At 40.5% G+C, this 18,176-nt stretch overlaps 2 protein-coding genes across 2 annotated transcripts; both read left to right on the top strand.

The window, feature by feature from the left end:
• Positions 1-192: 192 nt before the first annotated feature.
• LOC134623055 (evC complex member EVC-like) lies at positions 193-11,526 on the top strand. The gene is made up of 20 exons (XM_063468283.1): positions 193-611; positions 716-829; positions 1,056-1,142; positions 1,641-1,864; positions 1,961-2,045; positions 2,150-2,248; positions 2,331-2,459; positions 2,565-2,726; positions 2,849-3,065; positions 3,793-3,941; positions 4,128-4,226; positions 4,302-4,514; positions 7,617-7,726; positions 7,843-8,044; positions 8,135-8,353; positions 8,477-8,612; positions 9,618-9,708; positions 10,684-10,810; positions 10,906-11,002; positions 11,090-11,526. The coding sequence occupies exons 1-20, from the start codon at positions 432-434 to the stop codon at positions 11,236-11,238; spliced, it is 2,889 nt and encodes a 962-aa protein (XP_063324353.1). The 5' UTR covers positions 193-431; the 3' UTR covers positions 11,239-11,526.
• Positions 11,527-13,213: 1,687 nt separating this feature from the next.
• Positions 13,214-16,429, top strand: LOC134623058 (major intrinsically disordered Notch2-binding receptor 1-like). Its single transcript, XM_063468286.1, has 3 exons — positions 13,214-15,217; positions 15,630-15,848; positions 16,235-16,429. The coding sequence occupies exons 1-3, from the start codon at positions 13,214-13,216 to the stop codon at positions 16,427-16,429; spliced, it is 2,418 nt and encodes an 805-aa protein (XP_063324356.1).
• Positions 16,430-18,176: the final 1,747 nt, after the last annotated feature.

The raw sequence follows: 18,176 nt of genomic DNA, 5'->3' as shown, positions 1-18,176 counted from the left end.
AAGTTTGTTGGAAATCTTTTTTCTCTTACTTGTGTCAGTGTTCTTATAGACACTGACTCCCTTATTTTTATGCAGAGGTAATTCATCGTGCTTTAACATTGAAAGCAAATGTATTTCATTTCCGATCTAGCAGCACGGTCTTGACTCACTCTGAAAATCTCCTTCCAGCCCTCTTTTTTTAAGTTTGTCGTTTTAGGACAAGGTTTTGGCTCAAATAAGTTGCTGGAAATCGTAGCTTGCTCAAGTTTAGAACCGTATTTTTTAACGAAACACGAAAACCTTTGAAATCATTCTCGAGCAGATAAGTTTAGTGTAGAGATTGTTTTTTTTGTTTGTTTGTTTGCTTTTTAGCTAGCGTCAGATGTTACCGTTTACTCGATGAGTCCTACAAAATGCTCCGTATTATTTCTACAGTTTGAAGCAAAGCAAAGATGGAAGAGAGGGAAGTGATGGCGGAATGCGCCACCGATGTTTTGGTCAGTTTCCCCGAGTCGCTGCATCTGTACACAGGACTACTGACAGTAACTACAGTGTGCGGAGGGCTGTCGGGAATATTAGCTGCTGCTCTTTTGTATGTATTCTGTCTGAAGCCTTTGCTGTTGACGAGACAAGTAAGCATAAATGTTCTCTCCCACATCCCCTGAATCCACTGTATTGATTCCTTACACTTTACGTTCCATATTTGAGATGTTTGTTTTCTCTTTTGTCCCATCAGGGTTACAATGCAAGTAGACTGCTTGAACCTGATGATGCTGAATTAGACAACAACCAAAGGGACTATGTCAGCAAATGCAAGGAGGAGGCTCCAAGTGGAACCACTTATGACAAAGTATTACTCTAAGACTCAATTACTTAAAGTTAGTGTTGTTTTGCACAGGTACATGAATGAGGTAAATCAAGTCCAAAATTACCACAACATTCATGCCCATGATGACTGCTTGTAAACTTCTGACCAAAACTGTACATACATAAACTTGTATTTTTATTCAGTGTCACAAAGTTTTTGATGGTTAAGACTTTTCTTTAATAGTTTACTCTGTTTACTTATTGAGCAGGAGAAGAAGCAGCCACCCATGAACAGCGATGTGGCTGCTTTTGCATCCAGAGCAAAAGTGGTTTATCCCATCAACCAAAAATACAGAGTAAGTCCACCATCTCTAGAACATGTGGCAGAATTACACATACACAACTAAACAGTGTTTTATTCCAGATATGCTAAAGTGTTTCCTTTTTTTTTTTTTTTGGCTAAAGCTGTTAATTTTGTCTGTTTACCACAAATATCAGTAGAATGTGAATGAATTTACGTATGCAGATTAATCCACATGATTAACTAACATTGCAGTTGAAAATTATTTAGCAAAATATACCCACAGTATTGTTAAGTGCATGTGATCAAAGTGGATTGAATATTAACCTGATGCAAATTAACTGATGGAAGTTTGGCTTCGATTGACATACACTAATAAGTAGTAGTTGTATTCTTCCATTAACTGCATATTTCATTAACTACAATATGCACAATGCTAGTTAGAAATACAATTGATATAAAGAATATGTATAAGTTGTGTTTTACAATGACAAGAAGGAAACATGGCCTACTTGGCTACTGATCGCGCTTTATGTTTCACTGTACCTGTCAGCCTTTAGCAGATGGAGCATCCAATCCGTCTCTACATGAGCACTCAAAGTTGCCAGTGATGCCTAATGAAGAGTCGTCCTCCTTCATGGATGGAGAGTCTGTGAGCCAAGAGCAGGACAACGATGGCAGCAGTCAGTTCATTTTCTCCTCGCTGTTCCCCAAGAGCTTACAGAACCAGAGATTTAACAGGGTTTCCCACTATCCCCACACACTGACACAAACAGGGTAAAAAATAACTGTACACACACATTATAACCACCAATTAATCATGGCACATTGCACAGATCCAAGTAACAACACTCACCATATTTGTTTACACAGTTTTGGAGGTAGGATCAGCCTTTACTGTTTGGCCCTGCAGGACATACAACATCACTGCTCTCAGCTTCAAGACGAAAAATATCTGGTGAGCTTTAATCATCTGTCTTATAATGTACTAGATTTCTTGTAGATATCCTTTAAAGAATGTTGTCATACTAATATATATTTTTTATTTACTTCATATTTTAGATTTTTCTACAGATGGTGAAAATAATATTGAACTATCGGTTTCCAAAAGACAAAACAGATGCTTCCTTTTCCAAGAATATTCTTCAGATGCAAGAAAAGGTAGGAGTCAATTACTAGTAATCTATTTAGAATCACTGACTTTTAAAATTTTCAATGTAAGCATCAGTTTTTATCATTTAAGGAACTGAATGAGTTGAGGAAACAGTTGACTGCAGGCCAAGCTGTGAGTGAGAAGAGTCAAGATGATCCATGCACACTGGAAGAAATTGAGAGAAGTCAGAAAGATCTTCTTGAACGTGGCCTTCAAATGGTAAAAGTCGAGAGGAACAGCTGTTTCACATCTTTTAGACTCCCTCTATTTATGCTGTCCTTCCATGAATAAACATGGCTGCACAATGTTTGTTTCTCTTCATAGTCCAAAAGTTTCAGCAAACAGGTGGAGGACTTGTGCAAACAGCTACTTAAGAAGACCAGCTCTTTCTCTCCAGATGAAGCTCAGAATGTGATTCAGTCTCTGATTCAGACACTTCTGTTAGTAGAGAAGCATCTGCTGAAGGCTCAAGAAATAGATCTAAAGGTAAACTAACACTCGTCATTTGGAGTAGCATTTATTTTGATTCTCATCACTTTTGTCATCATTTTAAGACCTACTGACTGAAAATATGCTTCTGAGTATTTCTGTTATTTTCCATTTCTTAGAAAATACAACAGAAGTTGTTGTGGTGGGAGGAGCTGACAGGTCTCATTCAATCCCAGCCTGCCTTGCTAAGACAGGAGGTGACTCTAAGGCAAGGCTTGATAGCTACAACTCTGGAACAGCTGACAAGCGATAACATGTTGAAATTTAGCCAAATGGAAAAGATACTTTCAAAAATTCAGGCTACACTGATTGAAGGCCTTCAGCAGTGCACTGACGGTAAGATGAATAAACTGAAATAGTTTTAGTTGAATCTCATGAAATTATTATGTGGTTCTACCAAATAAGAGAATTATATTTGACAGTAAGATGTATGTTTCTTAAGGCATATATTTACTAAACAGGAAAAAAAATTATGTAATGACATTTACAATGATTGACCAAATGTGTGTGGAGTTATCTTCTAATATACTCAAATGGTTCCCAGAGACAAATGGCAATCTGTAATATCTAGCCTAGTTCTTAAATTTAAGTGGTGTACTCATGGAAAATAGGGCATTTTCTGGGAATCCTCTTTAGCTCCTTAAATAAGGTCAAGTTCTTTCAGGACAGCAGAGAGTATCATACTGTATGTATTAGTGCATCCCAGACTCTCAGCCTCTTTCTACATATCCCTCACTGTTGTCATAGAGAACAAAAACAGGACAATGCTGTTTAGACGTTAACTGTGCCTACAATTTTCAGCCAAATAATCTTTTCTTTTTGGACTTATTGGTACTTTTATTTCCTTTTGTGCTCGAGATTTTATTAATTGTGAGAAACCTAAGTAGACTATGGAGCTATGCAGCTAGGAGACATTGTTCTGTCATGACTACTTGCTAAATACAACAAGTAAAGCATATTACTTAACTTTTATTCTATATTCAGCAAACTATCTTTGCACTGCAATAAAAGAAATGCAGTTATCTTGATAATCCTGAGCTTGATAGATTCCTCTATGCTGCAGATTGCATGAAAAAGATAAATGAGCTGGTGAATGAGAAGTGCAGCAAAAAGGTGTCCAAGAGGAAGAAGCTTCAGAGGAGTCACACCAAGGAGAAGAGCCGTGCCTTAGAACTGAAACAGAGTCCCAGTGACCTACAGGAGCTTACCAAGGTCAGGTCCAATACCTTAAGGATTACTGTTGAAATGGGATTGTGTGAGAGAGCTTTAAAGAATATGATTATCTGTTGGTACTTGAGGAATTTTCCTCTTGTCAGATTTAGTCACTGTAGTTACAATATCTAGGCAAAAGAGACCATGGAAAGTGTGCATGTAAGTCTGAGCTTATGTGCCCTCCAGGTATATCATGAGTTGCTGATGAAGCAAAGGCAACAGATTTGGGACTTGGAGCAGCAGCAGGACAGAAGGGTGGTTGACGGCCTCTGTGACCTCTGGAAGGTAAATGATCAATCGCTAAATTCTGTCTGCTTACAGAGCTCGTCTGTCTTTCTTATGTAGTTTCTGTGTCTTCAGAAACTTCGTACCTCTTGGTCCAAGAGGCTCGGGGAGCTGGCCAAGGATGTTTTTCTCTCCTCTGTTCCTGCTCAGACAAAGCTCCCTGCTGAACACTGTGAGAAACTGTGGCTGGATCTGGAACAGGAGCTGTCTGCTCAGCTGCAGCAGGTGGAGTGCACTACCAGGCAGCAACTGGATGACATTAGGGCTGAGCTGGATACATATGAACAGGTAGAAAACTTGTGTTGAATCTGTGTCATTGATTTCACATTTCAAATTTAATGATTTTTTTTTCCCCTGTACCGTATTTTCCACACTATAAGGCGCACCGTTGAAGACTGGGTCTGTTTTCATACATAAGGCACACCAGATTATAAGGCGCATTAAGACAAACAAAACAGTCAGATAACTCGTCCTTTATTAAGCTCATTCACAGTAACTCTTAACATTGTTAAGCTGTAACACATTAAATATTGAAAAATACACTTACTTTTTCAGTCCATTCAACTTCCACAATTCCATCAAATTCTTCACCTTTCGTGTCTGAGTTAAACAGCTGGGCAATTTCAGCATCAAGCATGCCCGGATTCCTCTCATCATTATCCGAATCAGTCTCGTTGCTGTTACTTAGCTGTTCAGTGATTATTCCAGCCTTCGTGAAAGCTCAGACGACACTTGAGACTAGAGCAGGGCGATATGGCCAAAAATATTTATCACGATATATATTTGAAAATTTGCGATAACGATATAACTGACGATATAATTGATGCGAGACAAAATACAACTCCACAACATTACTAGCGCAAAAAGACAACCTTCCATTTATTTTCACTTAAACAAGAAGCTGGTTTTTATGTGCATTAAAGCTATATAAAAATTTAACAGTGCAAATGCAAATTCCTTGCTTGAAAGTTTAACCAAAAGGCATTTCCAGTAGAAATGGGCTGACATATCCTGAGCATAACCATGCATAACATCCACTGAAGTTAAAAAGAGGTGCTTTGCAACATTAAACTGGAGTGCAGTACGTATTTTTCGGACCATAAGGTGCACGGGATTATAAGGCACATTAAGCGAAACAAAGCAGTCAGATAAATCAAACTTTATTAAACTCATTCTTCTTGCTTCCTCCACTTCTGTAACATTGATTCATTAATGCTGTATTCTATCACAGCTGCTCTATTCCCATGTTGTTGCAGTATATTAATGACTAACCTCACATTGTGGATGGATTATCTCAGTTGTTCTCCTGACTGAAGTTTGGTCTGTTTACAGCATCCTGCCATGCGATTGCATTTGTCTCTAACTATCAGGAACCTTAACGTTAACTTTTATAAGTGGAAAAGTGTTAGTGTTCGTCCTCCAGCTTCACTGTTTATGTTATGCTAACATAGCTGTGTCGCTAGCGATCACGTAGCACATCATTATATACCAGCTAGCCCAACTTCAGTAACCCTACAAACGTAACTGCTGTTTAGTTTCCTGTCTTCATTTATTTTGGAAGTGATAGCAGAGCTGTACGTTTGAATTTTTTCAGAAATCTCTCAGTCAGAACATGCTATATCATGCTTAGGTAACTAGCGAAACTAGCGAGCTAACTTCTGCTAGCTTCCTGCTAACTTCTAACTCCGTTAAGTGTAATAAATTCTGTTTTCATGGATGCCTGGAAGTTAAACTTCATAGTTACACCTGGTAAAGCAGTAATGCTGATTGTTTTATTAAAGATGAAAGAATTTAGACAGTTTTTAACTCTCAGTGATGCTGCAGTGTTCGTTTGCCCTGAAGGATAAGGAGTTTAGGACCCAGATTACTCCCAGATTTAAGAGCATCTTAGTCCGACAAACACGGCAATAACGACGGCCCGCTTGCATGTTCTGCAAAAAAATGTGCTTTGTCGTGTATCTGAGGGACAAACACCAAACCAGTTCCACATCACTGAAGTTGCACCATTTTTACAAACCAATTCTGGTTCAATTCTGGTTGTTTCACTCAACAATCGGCCATGTGCGTATGAAAACAATGGCACTGCGCATGCGCGTTTTACTCATATTCTATCGCGATATTTCATTTTCCTATCGTTGCCTAACATTATACCGGTATTACCGTGAACGGTATGATATGGCCCAGCCCTACTTGAGACTGATACCTTAGCCCAAGCATCCACGATTCATTGACAGATAGTGGCGTAACTCACTCGGCGTTGCCTCCCTGTCTTGGTGAATGTGTGTTCGCCTTCTGTCATCCAATGCTCCCACGCAGCTCATAATTTAACTTTGAACGACCTGTTGACACCAGTATCTAGTGGTTGGAGTTCTTTGGTTAATCCACCTGGAATGACGGCAAGCTCCGAATTCGTATGATTCACTTGGGTTTTGACAGCCTTGGTGAGATGGGTGCGCATGGAGTTGTAGATCAAAAGAGACGGAGATTTGTGGAAAAAGCCATGTGGTCTCTTGACATAAACTTCCTTCAGCCACTCGCTCATCTTCTCCTCGTCCATCCAGCCCTTTGAGTTAGCCTTGACGATGACGCCGACCGGAAACTTTTCTTTTGGCAAAGTCTTCCTCTTGAAAATGACCATGGGTGGTAGTTTCTGGCCATTAGCTTGGCAGCCCAGAACTACAGTGAAGGATGACTTCTCGTTCTCTGTGGTGCATATAGATACCGTACTGGTCCCTGTTTTCTCGACAGTACGGTTCACGGGGATGTCAAAGGTGAGGGGGACCTCGTCCATGTTAGTGATGTGTTCTGGCCGGATCTTCTTTTCAGTGATCTTATTCTGGCAGTAGGTACAGAAAATGGCCAGCTTTTCTTTGTAATCGTTTGGTAGTTGCTGTGAGACGGTAGTTCTTGTGCAGATTGAGAGATTATGCCTTTTCATAAAATGGAAGCACCAAGAAGGTCCCCCTCGAAAGTCGTTGATCTGCATGTCACGTGCTACCGCTGTTGCCTTGAGTCGAATAGAGACTGTAGAGACACTTCTACCTGCACACAACACGATAATGTTATGTTGAAGCTCAGTACGTATTACTTACCGCGAGGCTCTTGGCAACCGTAATGCTCCGAAAAGTGGTACTAAAAAAAGATTTTTGGACAGATTTTTGAGCATCGTGTACCACATAAAATCGGTTTGAGGTCAGTAAGCACAAACCAAAATTCATACATAAGGCGCACTGTCAATTTTTGTGAAGATTTAAGGATTTTACATGCGCCTTATAGTGTGGAAAATACAGTAATTTCTTCCGATTTTTAAACCATGCCCAGTGATCTAATTACATGAGAATTTTACAAAATTGTTTTTCCTTGTTTTAAACTGAGCTTCTCTTTGTGTAGGTATGGACTGAAGGGATTGTTTTAGGGCAGTCCTGTCTGCAACACCTGAGGGAACAACAGATGAAGATCATCCAAGCCATGGTAGCCAAACAGAGCTACACACTCAACAGGTAAAATCGTAAAAAATATTTATGATATATTGAGTGTATAAAAAAACTAGGTCTGCACTGTGGCCAAATCCACTTATGAGTTAATAGGAAGTAATGGAATGTAATATTTCTCTTAGTGAAATGGGGAAGCTGATAGAGAAGAAACATGAGCACTTTCTGCTGGTGGTGCAGAGGCACTTTGTGGTCAGGCACTTTTGTCTACATATGCTGAAAGAGATGAGGCTGTCCAAGCTGAAGGCACTATCTCAGACTGATTTCAGAGCTCTACTAATAGAAGATCCCAGTAAAAGCCCACTGTGTGTCAATTTAACTCTCAAGGTGGGAAAATTCACACATATAAACACAGTTGTTTTTAATTTATTCGGTGTTTTAATAATTCTTCTGTTGAACACTGTTATCTGCTAACAGTCACAGAATGGCAGGCCCAGCCTAGCAGAGAGACATCTGGGCCCAGAGAGTCAGCTATTGGGGAATAGCTTCCAGCAGGAGTTCCTGTCTGAACTGGAAACGGGAACCGAGCTCCTTCAGAGCCATGCACAGCTGGTACTAGGCAACACCCTAAGCTATGCCATTCAACAAATGAGGGAAGACCCGCCTACAGAGTTACAGACCGCTTCTAGCCTGAAGGTAAGACCTGGGTCAAAGTTATTTAATTTCACTTATTTTTATAAATGTCTAATAAACTGAGAATTAGCTTCCAGTGGTTGGTTTTCATTAGGTTGCAGGCTATAACCTTTTTTATTCCACTAGCACCACCTGACTGAAGCTGCTGCAGAGAGCGTTTACTTGACCAAAGATTCTCTTACTTCGCTGGTCCGAAGCTACTATTCCCACCTACAGGATATCACCAGAAAACTGCACCAGGATGATTCAAACATAAACCAGGGTGAGACAGACTCAGCACAAGTTTAGTTTTTAAACTAAAGTAACCAGAGTAACCCTGTATTCATTACTGAGTACTCAGAAATCTTGAAGTAGCTGCCTTCTTATTTGTAAAATTATTTTCTCTTTTGTTACAAATGTCCTTTTCCAAATAATCCCAAAGGAGTTCTTTTGGTTTGAAATCTGGTGACTGGAGGACAATTAAGTACAATGAACTCATTGTCAGCAAACCACTTTGAGCTATTTGATGCAAAATGGTTGAAGAGGGAGGATGGATTGGTGCTTTCATGTTGGTTACACTCGATTTGTATTTCCAATGTTTTTTCAATCTCTGATGTCCAGTTTTGGTGAGCCTAGCCTCAGTTTCCTGTTCTTAGCTGACAGGTGTGCCACTCATTGTGGTCTTCTGCTGCTGTATCCCATCTACTTCAAGGTTGATGTGTTGTGGGCTCAGAGATGCTCTATGCCATACCTTGGTTGTAACAAGGTATGAAGAATAGCACGTGTTAGCTATAAACTACTTCAAGGTGATAGGTAAGTCATATAAAAAGTGGTTATTTGATTTCCCTCAAAAGGAGGCAATACTCTAGGCATTTTCTCCCAGTACACAGCACTGACTGTGAACACTTACCGTGTGTTACTGTAAGAGCTGTGATAGTACAGGGTTGAAATAAACTGTTAACAGAAGAGAGCAGATGATGCTAGTCAGATGTGTTTTTATTACTTAAGCTATGAATGATTTCCTGTAAGGAGGAAGAAGCTGAAATGACTTGCTTCAGAAGTGCACGATCTAATTCACCATTTTCCAATGTAAGATAACTGAAGCTTCTTTTGATCTGTGAATCAAGCAGAGGTGTTCTATTAGAGTCAGAAAATAACAAGATAGAGCTGAAATGAGCATAATAAATGGCAAATTCTACATTTAAAATTGTACGTCAGCTAGTAGTCAGTAGACAGAAAATCCACCTTACTCTTTTTACTCTTGTGAACATTTCCTTCAATCCTTCAGAGGTGAATGAGGGGCAAGAGAGCAGCAGGGCCTTGCTGAGAGAGCTAATGAACTGGAGCAAGAAACCCGGATCTGCTGAATTCCAACAGAGGTACATAAAACTGGTAGAGCTGGTATTTTTTTTCAGTGGTACTTTATTGTAAATTAATTCTTACAAAACATATACAGCGGTCCCTTGGTATAATGCGGTTCACCTCTCCTGCCCTCGCTGTTTCACCGATTTTTTTTTTTTTTTTTGGTGTGCAATCTTGCATGCTTTTTGTTTTTTTTTTTGTTTGTTTGTTTTTTTGTTTTTTTTTACAACACATTGTGTTCTGTGTCATGATCGGCTGGAGACCATTGTCAATCAATCTCCTCCATGCCGTATCTCCTGTACAGTACAGAATGCGTTCAGCTTGTCAAATTTCGATCGCTAGCAGTGTTACTCTGAAGTGCTGTACTGTATGTTTGTAAGTATTCTCCCTAACAAACACAACAATGTCGACGAAACATTTTGCACTGTAAAAGGCACCTGCCCTAGCACCCAAAAGGCAGAGGAAGATGCTAACTATCGCACAAAAAGTTGGACTTCTGGACATGCTAAAGGAAGGCAGAAGTTACCGGTTTTTTTTCGGACCATATGGCACAACGGATTATAAGGCGCATTAAGTGAAACAAAACAGTTAGATAAGTCAAACTCTACTCAGCTCATTCTTCTTGCTTCCTCTACTTCCGTACAATTGATTGATTAATGTTGAATTATCTGGCAGCTGCTCTATTCCCATGTTCTGCACCTGAAAACAGGTTTTGATCTTTGGTTTCATTCTATAATACTGGACTTAGTTTTCTACAAAAGTTTGAACTTTGAGAGTGCTTAAACAAGAAAGAAAAGTGTGAAAATGTTCATGCCTGTCTGAAAAGTGTATAAAGTGTGTAGTGAGGGGCTTTACAGCCTTAAAACATGTATAATAATTGTAAAAAAATAAAGCGCGCTACTTCGCGGGTTATTTTTAGAACGTAACTCGCGTGATAAACGTGGGACCACTGTATATAATTTTCCATTTATCTTTGTTTCCAAATGTATTAGGGTTGAACTTCACAAAAGAAAGGTGCTGGAGCAATATGATCTGGATCAGGAGATGACTTACGAGCAGCTTAGGCAAAAGAAAGTAGCCCAGGATCAAACCATGCAAAGGGTCAAAGAAGAGTTACTGGTTAGTATGCTTCGTCTGCACTGTACTTTTTGATAGTAGGTGCATTTACATCCTTTAGAAGTGTTGTGTTAACATTGTGATGCTTTGTCCATTAGGAGGCAGAAGAAAGCTTCATAACTGAGCTTGCAGCTTTGGCCCGGATTTCTGACCAGAACCATGATCCAGAACACAGCAGTGAAGAGGACGACACTGGTAACCACCCTTACCCCTGACAATTAAATTGTGTATATTCCCATTTCACTCTTTCATGTCCTTTTTAATTTGTTTGCGTTTGAACAGGTGATCAGAGTGCCCCGATACTGGACCTGCTGGCCCTTAATCCAGCATTAGATCCAGCTTTGAACCCTTCACTCACCCCGACTGTAGTAACACCAGTGAAGAATTCAAAACAGAAGAAGGAAAGAAAACGAGAATCTCATCAGAGTTGACATCATTCCACAGCGTTTACGTTTTCCTGCAGTAATATTCTGTAAAAGGTTGACTCTTTTTTGTTGTTGTTATAGTTTTCCTCTTATAAAGCCAAAATGTCTCTGTTGATACTAGTATTGTCATAAAAAGGTTTTAAGTCAGAGTTTAAATACTGTTATTCTGAAATGTTTCCCTCAGTGTTTCTGTATTTTTAAGTGTATCATGACATAACAACTCACTGAAAGTGATGAATTGTGTCTTTCTTTCATACCTGACTATGAGAACTGCTACTCAACAGGCCCTGTCAGTAAAGCATTTACTGCCTACACCCACACTGCTTTTCATACCACTGCTCATTCTCTGTATTGATTCCTGAGTACATGGGATGATGGATGCTTTTCTAGTGAGTTGTTGGATGAATTAGAGATGTCCATCCTCATTGTAGCAGAGTGCTACTACTCAGCGATGAAAGCCTCGCATCTCTCTTGGTCTAATGGGGTTTTAAGTACAACCCTTTATGGATGATAATGCAGAGTAATGGTGAAAACTCTGGGAGGGCTGGAGTCTGGCAGACACTTTTGTGTGTGCACAGCAATCCAGCAGGCAATTTAGCCTGCACCTTATGGTTCACTGTCGGTTTGAAGTTGAAGGAGTGTCAATTAGCAAACATCAATTTTTAATCTGCCCTTTATTTTCATGCTCATCTTGCACACATAGCCAATTATTGCCATGGCAGCCTGAGAAAATATGCTCCAGGTCCTGACCCACTCTTGCACATCACAGTGCCCTGCCAAGAGTGTCTCTCTTGCACTGTGTCAGTTAGAAATGTCGGTGTACTGTTGACTTTACAAATGTCGTCGCTGATCTGTGGTGAGGGGAAACCGTTTGGATGTATTTTGAGGTCCCTTAGGGGACTGCAGGGACTTGTGGGAAGATGACCTGATTTCTAATTTTCTCCTCTCCTGCCTGGGCTGTGGGCTCGTCACTGATTCAAACGCAGAGAAGCCCGTGAAAAGAGTGTGACTAAAACGATGCTACACCAGACCTATTTGGAATACGGTTTCTCTGTCAGCGTAAATCTGGATGTTTGGTTGATGGATACAGGCGTGGCTGTAATTCTGCACTGGTAGATTCAGGTAAGTGGAAATACACTTAGGTTTGCCTTGGGATATGCTTCACTGTTACCGACGTGTGTACAACCTAAATTGCATATTTGCAGCATTTTTCTGTAATTGGTTTTATCCCATCTGACACACTAATCCAAAAGAGGTCATGGTCTTTTTTTTCTTTAAAAACAAAAGAGAGAAAGACAGTTGTCCATACTGTTTTTATATTAAGATCATTTACAAATGCAACAATTGGAGTTTCCAAATGCACATTAGTATGTTCATCCATATGGTCTTCATTTGTTCAGTAAATGCCCTGAAGCTGTTAATAGAAAAAGTGGATTAAAAATGTCCAGTGAGGTAAGTGTGCGCAGTGTGACGGCATCATCAGATCAGATGATCGTTTATTTTAGGACCCCAGAATAAGGTCGCTTTCCAAAACTGAAAAAAGTATCCTCTGTACAGGAAGGTGTCTGAATCACTTCTGTAACTAACAGAAACTTGTAAGCTAATATAAGAACCTCAACATAATAAATGTGACTGTAAAATGAGTATGACATTTAGAACCGGTAAACTATATTTTTTATAATAATAATACAAAAGAAATGTGTAGTAGCATCACTATTGTTTTTTGTTATTTATACACAGCATGTGTATTATTCTAATTTAAGTAATTCAACAAACATGCTTTCCTGGGGAAACTATTTTATCTTCACTCACTTTTTGACTGGTCAGATATAGGACTTCAATTCCCTTTGCAATCATGTTTAAGTGGCTTTAATACTTAGTAGTTTTGTGGCATTGTCTTGCATTTGAGAAGTGCTATATTTAAATTGTACCAATCTTTGCCTATCCTAACTGCTTTCTTCTGCTTGTCAGGTGAGCAACCATGGCTAACCTGCAGCAGGAATACCCTGGAGTTCTTCTGGGGATCCTGGAGGAACTGGCCAATATGCGCCAGTGGCTTACGTTCCAGGATCTTTGTCGTATGGTCAGCAGCCGCTTTGACCTCGAGCACCTTATTGAGCTCAGGAGTTTGCTCTTTGCTGCAGCTAGCAGGGATCCCTGTTTCCCAGCCACTCTGTTCAGGGACAGAGTTTCTACCAGAGGCCAGGGGCTATCACCCATAGGTGTCGCTGCTGACATAGTAACTATCTTCAATCTTATTCAGATGACGGGTGGGGTCTCTGAAGGGAGCCAACCAATGAGAGCCCCCACTGTCCTGCCTGTTGACCAGTCCCCAGGCCCCAGTCTGCCTGGGATCCACCAGCTGAATATCCCTGGTCGAGAACGAGTACGCGCCCACTCTGACTCCAGTGGCCAGCCTATTGACCAGCACTTGCTTTTTCCAAAATCAAATTACTCAGCGCGGAAACGAGCAAGTCTTCCCCCGGATCCTATCTCACTTGTGTCCTCCCCCCCAATAAGAGCGAGGGCTGTGTCTTTCGACTTGCCTCACACCACCCTTCTGTATCCTAGCAGTCAAATCCCTGACAACGCAATGAAGAATATCTACCTACCTTTGGAAACAGACAGTGAGTCTAGTGGAGATTCTGCCACCGTGGAGGTGTTTGAAGCTGAACAGGGAACATCGGTTGACCAGAAGAGAAACATCTTCAGGAAAGACTTCCACAACCAGCCACCTTTAATACCCCAGGTCACTGTTAGCAGTGAGTCTCCCAGTCCCAACAAAGGGCAGAAAGGATTCGACAATCTCAGCTTTGATATGATCCCTAATCCTTACCCATCACCAACAGCAGTTTACCAGACTCCAGAGCAGCGAGTTAAACATGAAAGCTTGGATGACCTACAGGACTCAACGTATTTCGGACCTGGCTCTATCCCGGAACCATCCCCACGGCACCTTCAACCTCCTAGGACAAAAAAGCATGCATGGAGCAGTAAAAGTCACAGTCTAGAGGATCGGCTAGGCCTAGACAGCATTGGGATGGGCATAGAATCACAAGGGGGGCAACTTCCAAGACGTTCAACCCCTGCTATCAGTAGGGGATTTGGGGGGTCTTCAGGAGGAGAGAGTGGAGATAGTGGATTGCCAGGTGGAGCTGATGGATTCAAAGCTCAGGCAACACAGACAGACCCACCGGACCCTCGGCGACTCCGTAGCCTTGTTCATGCTGATCGCCTCTCTTTTATGACCTCATTAGATGACCCTGAGTTTGGGGAAGATGACATCAGTGCCATCTTTCGTTTCTTAGATGACATTAGTATGTGTGGTTCCACAGGAGTCCTGCACCCCAGTGATAGCACCGCTAACCAGGACACCCCTGAGGCTAGACGTGGCCGGCTAGGTCAACTCCAGAGGCTCTTTCACTCTCTAGAAAGCAGTGACGATGGGCTGAAAGCCAGTGTCTGTAAGTTACTGCTTCGTATGAGCCAGATAGAAAGACAACTAGAATCGCTGAATGATGTGAAGTCTGAGATTTCCCAGGTACTTTCTGCTTTGCAGCGATTAGATGAAAAGATCCAGCAGCCACCTGGAGGTGGCGGACAAGTTACAGGTGGGAGATGGCTTGAACCTCTTAGTGGTGTCTCCTCTTTCATGAGCCACCCTTTAACTCCTTCAGAATCATCAGAACCTCAACCTTTGTCTGCATCTGGACATCTGTTTCCCGCTACCAGCTCCAGTAGTCTGGACTGGAGCCGTTGGAATACTCCAGGAGATCAAACAGAAAGCAGCAAAGGTCAGGCAGATTCAAAGGGCGTGAAAGAAGGGAAGAAGGATGCATCATCTAGTCGTGCCTCTAAAACCCAGCCTGAAGAGAAAAGTGTCTCTGACTCCAAACAACTGAATGTGTCTAACTCTGCAAGAGACTGGACTGTGTCATTCTCGAAAAGTAAAGATGGCAAAGCTTCACAAAGAAAAACCGGGCAGGTAGAGTAATTCCACATAGTATTTGATCCTATATTTTCTATGATACAAAAAATAAATGTTAGATTAGAGATTAGTTCAGAAGCATATAATTAATCGCCCTTAAATGTACATAACAGTTTTAGCCCATGAGTATAAACATGATGTTCAGCCTCAAAAAGGCATGTTTTTAACTCTGTATTTTGCCGACTAGACATCTGTGATTATGTGGTTGTTTGAGAAGTGAACTATTGGTTTAAACTTTTAGGATGACTAAGATTTGGTCAAGACTGAAAAGAAATATATTGAAATGTATATACATTGTGGTATTTAGCATAACTAACATTGTCAACTTTCAGAATTTTAAATACTTTAAAGATGTGTTGTCATCTAAACAGCATACATAAAATCTGTGTTTGGTGCATATTTATTCTAGGCAGATCAGTCGGGCAGCACCACTAACCTACTCTCCCAAAAGCCTGCCAGCCTGGTGGAACAAGTGTTTAACTCATCCCTGTTCCACCACAAAGACAGCAGTCTCACAGGGGGGCTAAGCTCTGGAAAGGTCCTGGACCCCAGAATGGCCGAGGGAAGGGGAAGGCCAATATGGACTGTAGATGACAGAGAAGCACGAATCTCACCATTGGACTTACAGGCAAGAATTTCTGACTTTTAAAGCGACACAGTTGTTAAATAAATAAATATTTTTTGTTTTCTGTATTGTCTCTTAAATTAAGTCAATCACTGCAATGTGGAAATGACACAAGCAAATATGTTGTATGATTTTTTTTTGATTGCCTAATATCAGTGCCTAATGCAGACTGAAGATGAAAGAGTTTTCCATATATTAGATAGACTGGGATTTTATGTCAGCTGACATCCATATCGATCAGTCAAACTTTATTTATATTTATGTGTTGCACATTTAATGTCTTAGTGCAAAAGGAAAGGACTGGTCAGCCAATATAAACATGGAACAAGTCTGAAATAATAAATATATATCTACTTGGTATAGAAACTAAATGGAATTATGTCCCTCAGGCTCCCGAGTCTCTGAACCCGAACAACATGGAGTTCTGGATGGACGACATCTACAATCCAGGCTACGATGCTCTACTCAGGCGTAAAGAAGCTGATCTCCGCCGGGCCAAGATCTGCAAGCTGATTGCACTCATAGCCACTGCAGTGACTATCATTCTCATCATCGTCATTCCCATTTGCACCATGGGCCAGTGAAGCCTCTTCCAGAAAACTCACTTTCTTGCCTGATTTCATTTAATTTGTTAATATATTTATTTTCAGCAGCTATGAGCTGTGCCTAGGACCATATATGGGATTCTTATTGAGATTAGTGGAGGAGAGACTGTGACTCTTGAGCGGGTTTGATGATCTGCGAATGATCAATACCTCCTTTTATTTCTCTGCATGCACCATCATTATTTATTACTTCAGAAATACAGGAGGATTTTAACTGTTACTGGAAATTACATGTAGTCATTCCCTCGTACAGTTGCGTACACTCTGTAAATCATCTCCCGTGCCATTTTTTTTCTTCCATTTGCTATGATTTATTTCATGACTTATGTTCCTACTAAACCTGAAGCGGCTGCAAAGGAAGTAACTAACTTTAAAGGTTTTAAACAGTTCTACAGTAACTGATAGCATATGTTGAAACTAGTAATACTGAGCCAATGCAAAAGGGACTTTTTATTTTTATTCCCTCCTTTCGTCTGCACTTTTCTGAGAAACAACACTGTTAAAAAAATGCATTGTGAATATGCTTGAGCACTGAACACTGCCTGACTTGTTCTTGCTGTTCCCCTGAGAACAAACTAGGGCTTATTTCACCTCTGTGTAAGATAATTGTTTCATTAGTAAATCAGAGTTTAACATCTGTCATTTATAAATAGAGTTGGATTTCTTTTTATAATTAAGTTTAGTTTCAGCATTTCTTCTTGTACTTTAAAAGATATACTGCTCATAAATGTTAAGTTATTAAAGAAATAATATTTTTATAGAGTTTTCGCCCATTTCAAACTGTCTAATCCACTTTTGAATGTGTTTGACTTGTGGAGCAGAGTGTTTACCAAGCGTCAGGTTTCAAGAAATGAAAGTTGTTGTTGTTTTTGTTGTCGTTCGTGATGCTTTGGCTCTGGAGCAGTGAAAAAAGGAGGGAGCCCTTTCCAGTAACCACTCTCTGAGTGGATGATTCCACTTGTAATTTAATTGATGGGATGTTTGGAGTCCACCTATGCACATTATCTTTTCACAGTACTCACTTGCCAATAGCTTTTCCACATTTTTGCAGACTCACTTAGCAGATTCATCTGCTGTCCTTTGAAAACGTCCTGTGAACTAAGTATGCTAACTTTTTGTCCCTGGCTAAAGAATACATTGCGGCTGATGTCAAATCTGTTCATCTATAGTGGGATACAACAATATATCTCTACAACAAAAACTACCTGTGTAAAGCTTCTATCTTTCAGCTTTTGCTGTCAGAGTGCTGTTGCTTGAACTCCAAAGTAAGGCTGTGATGTAATGTGCAGAGTTCCCTTTATTGTGGTTAAAATATAAAGCACACTTACAGTAGACTGTAATCTAATACAGCCCCATCGGAAACCACAGCCTTTCAATGACCAGATAATTGAATTAAATACACCACCTCAACAAAAATTTAACATTGTAAGCTGCTCAACTTCAGTATTTTTCAGGACTAATTGGATTGTATTGCATCTTTTAGGTGCACATCTTCCTCTGACGTGGATTGCTTTGTTTGTTTGACAGTTGTCATGCCATAAAAACTTCACTTTGCACAGGATGTATAGAGAGAGAGGGTTTCTGCTTCAGTGTATGGGCCTAAGTAGATGCACTATATACCTGCCAAGTACTCCCCATGAGGCTGTTTGTGGATCCATTACCTTTCCAATGGTGCCAGTGAGAAGACTTAACTCAGCACAATCTGCAGGGTGCTTCCTTTGAAACG

The sequence above is a fragment of the Pelmatolapia mariae genome, unplaced genomic scaffold (genome assembly GCF_036321145.2).
Source record: "Pelmatolapia mariae isolate MD_Pm_ZW unplaced genomic scaffold, Pm_UMD_F_2 NODE_ptg000369l+_length_55695_cov_1, whole genome shotgun sequence".
Taxonomy (NCBI): domain Eukaryota; kingdom Metazoa; phylum Chordata; class Actinopteri; order Cichliformes; family Cichlidae; genus Pelmatolapia; species Pelmatolapia mariae.
This window is presented reverse-complemented; position numbering and strand designations above follow the sequence as displayed.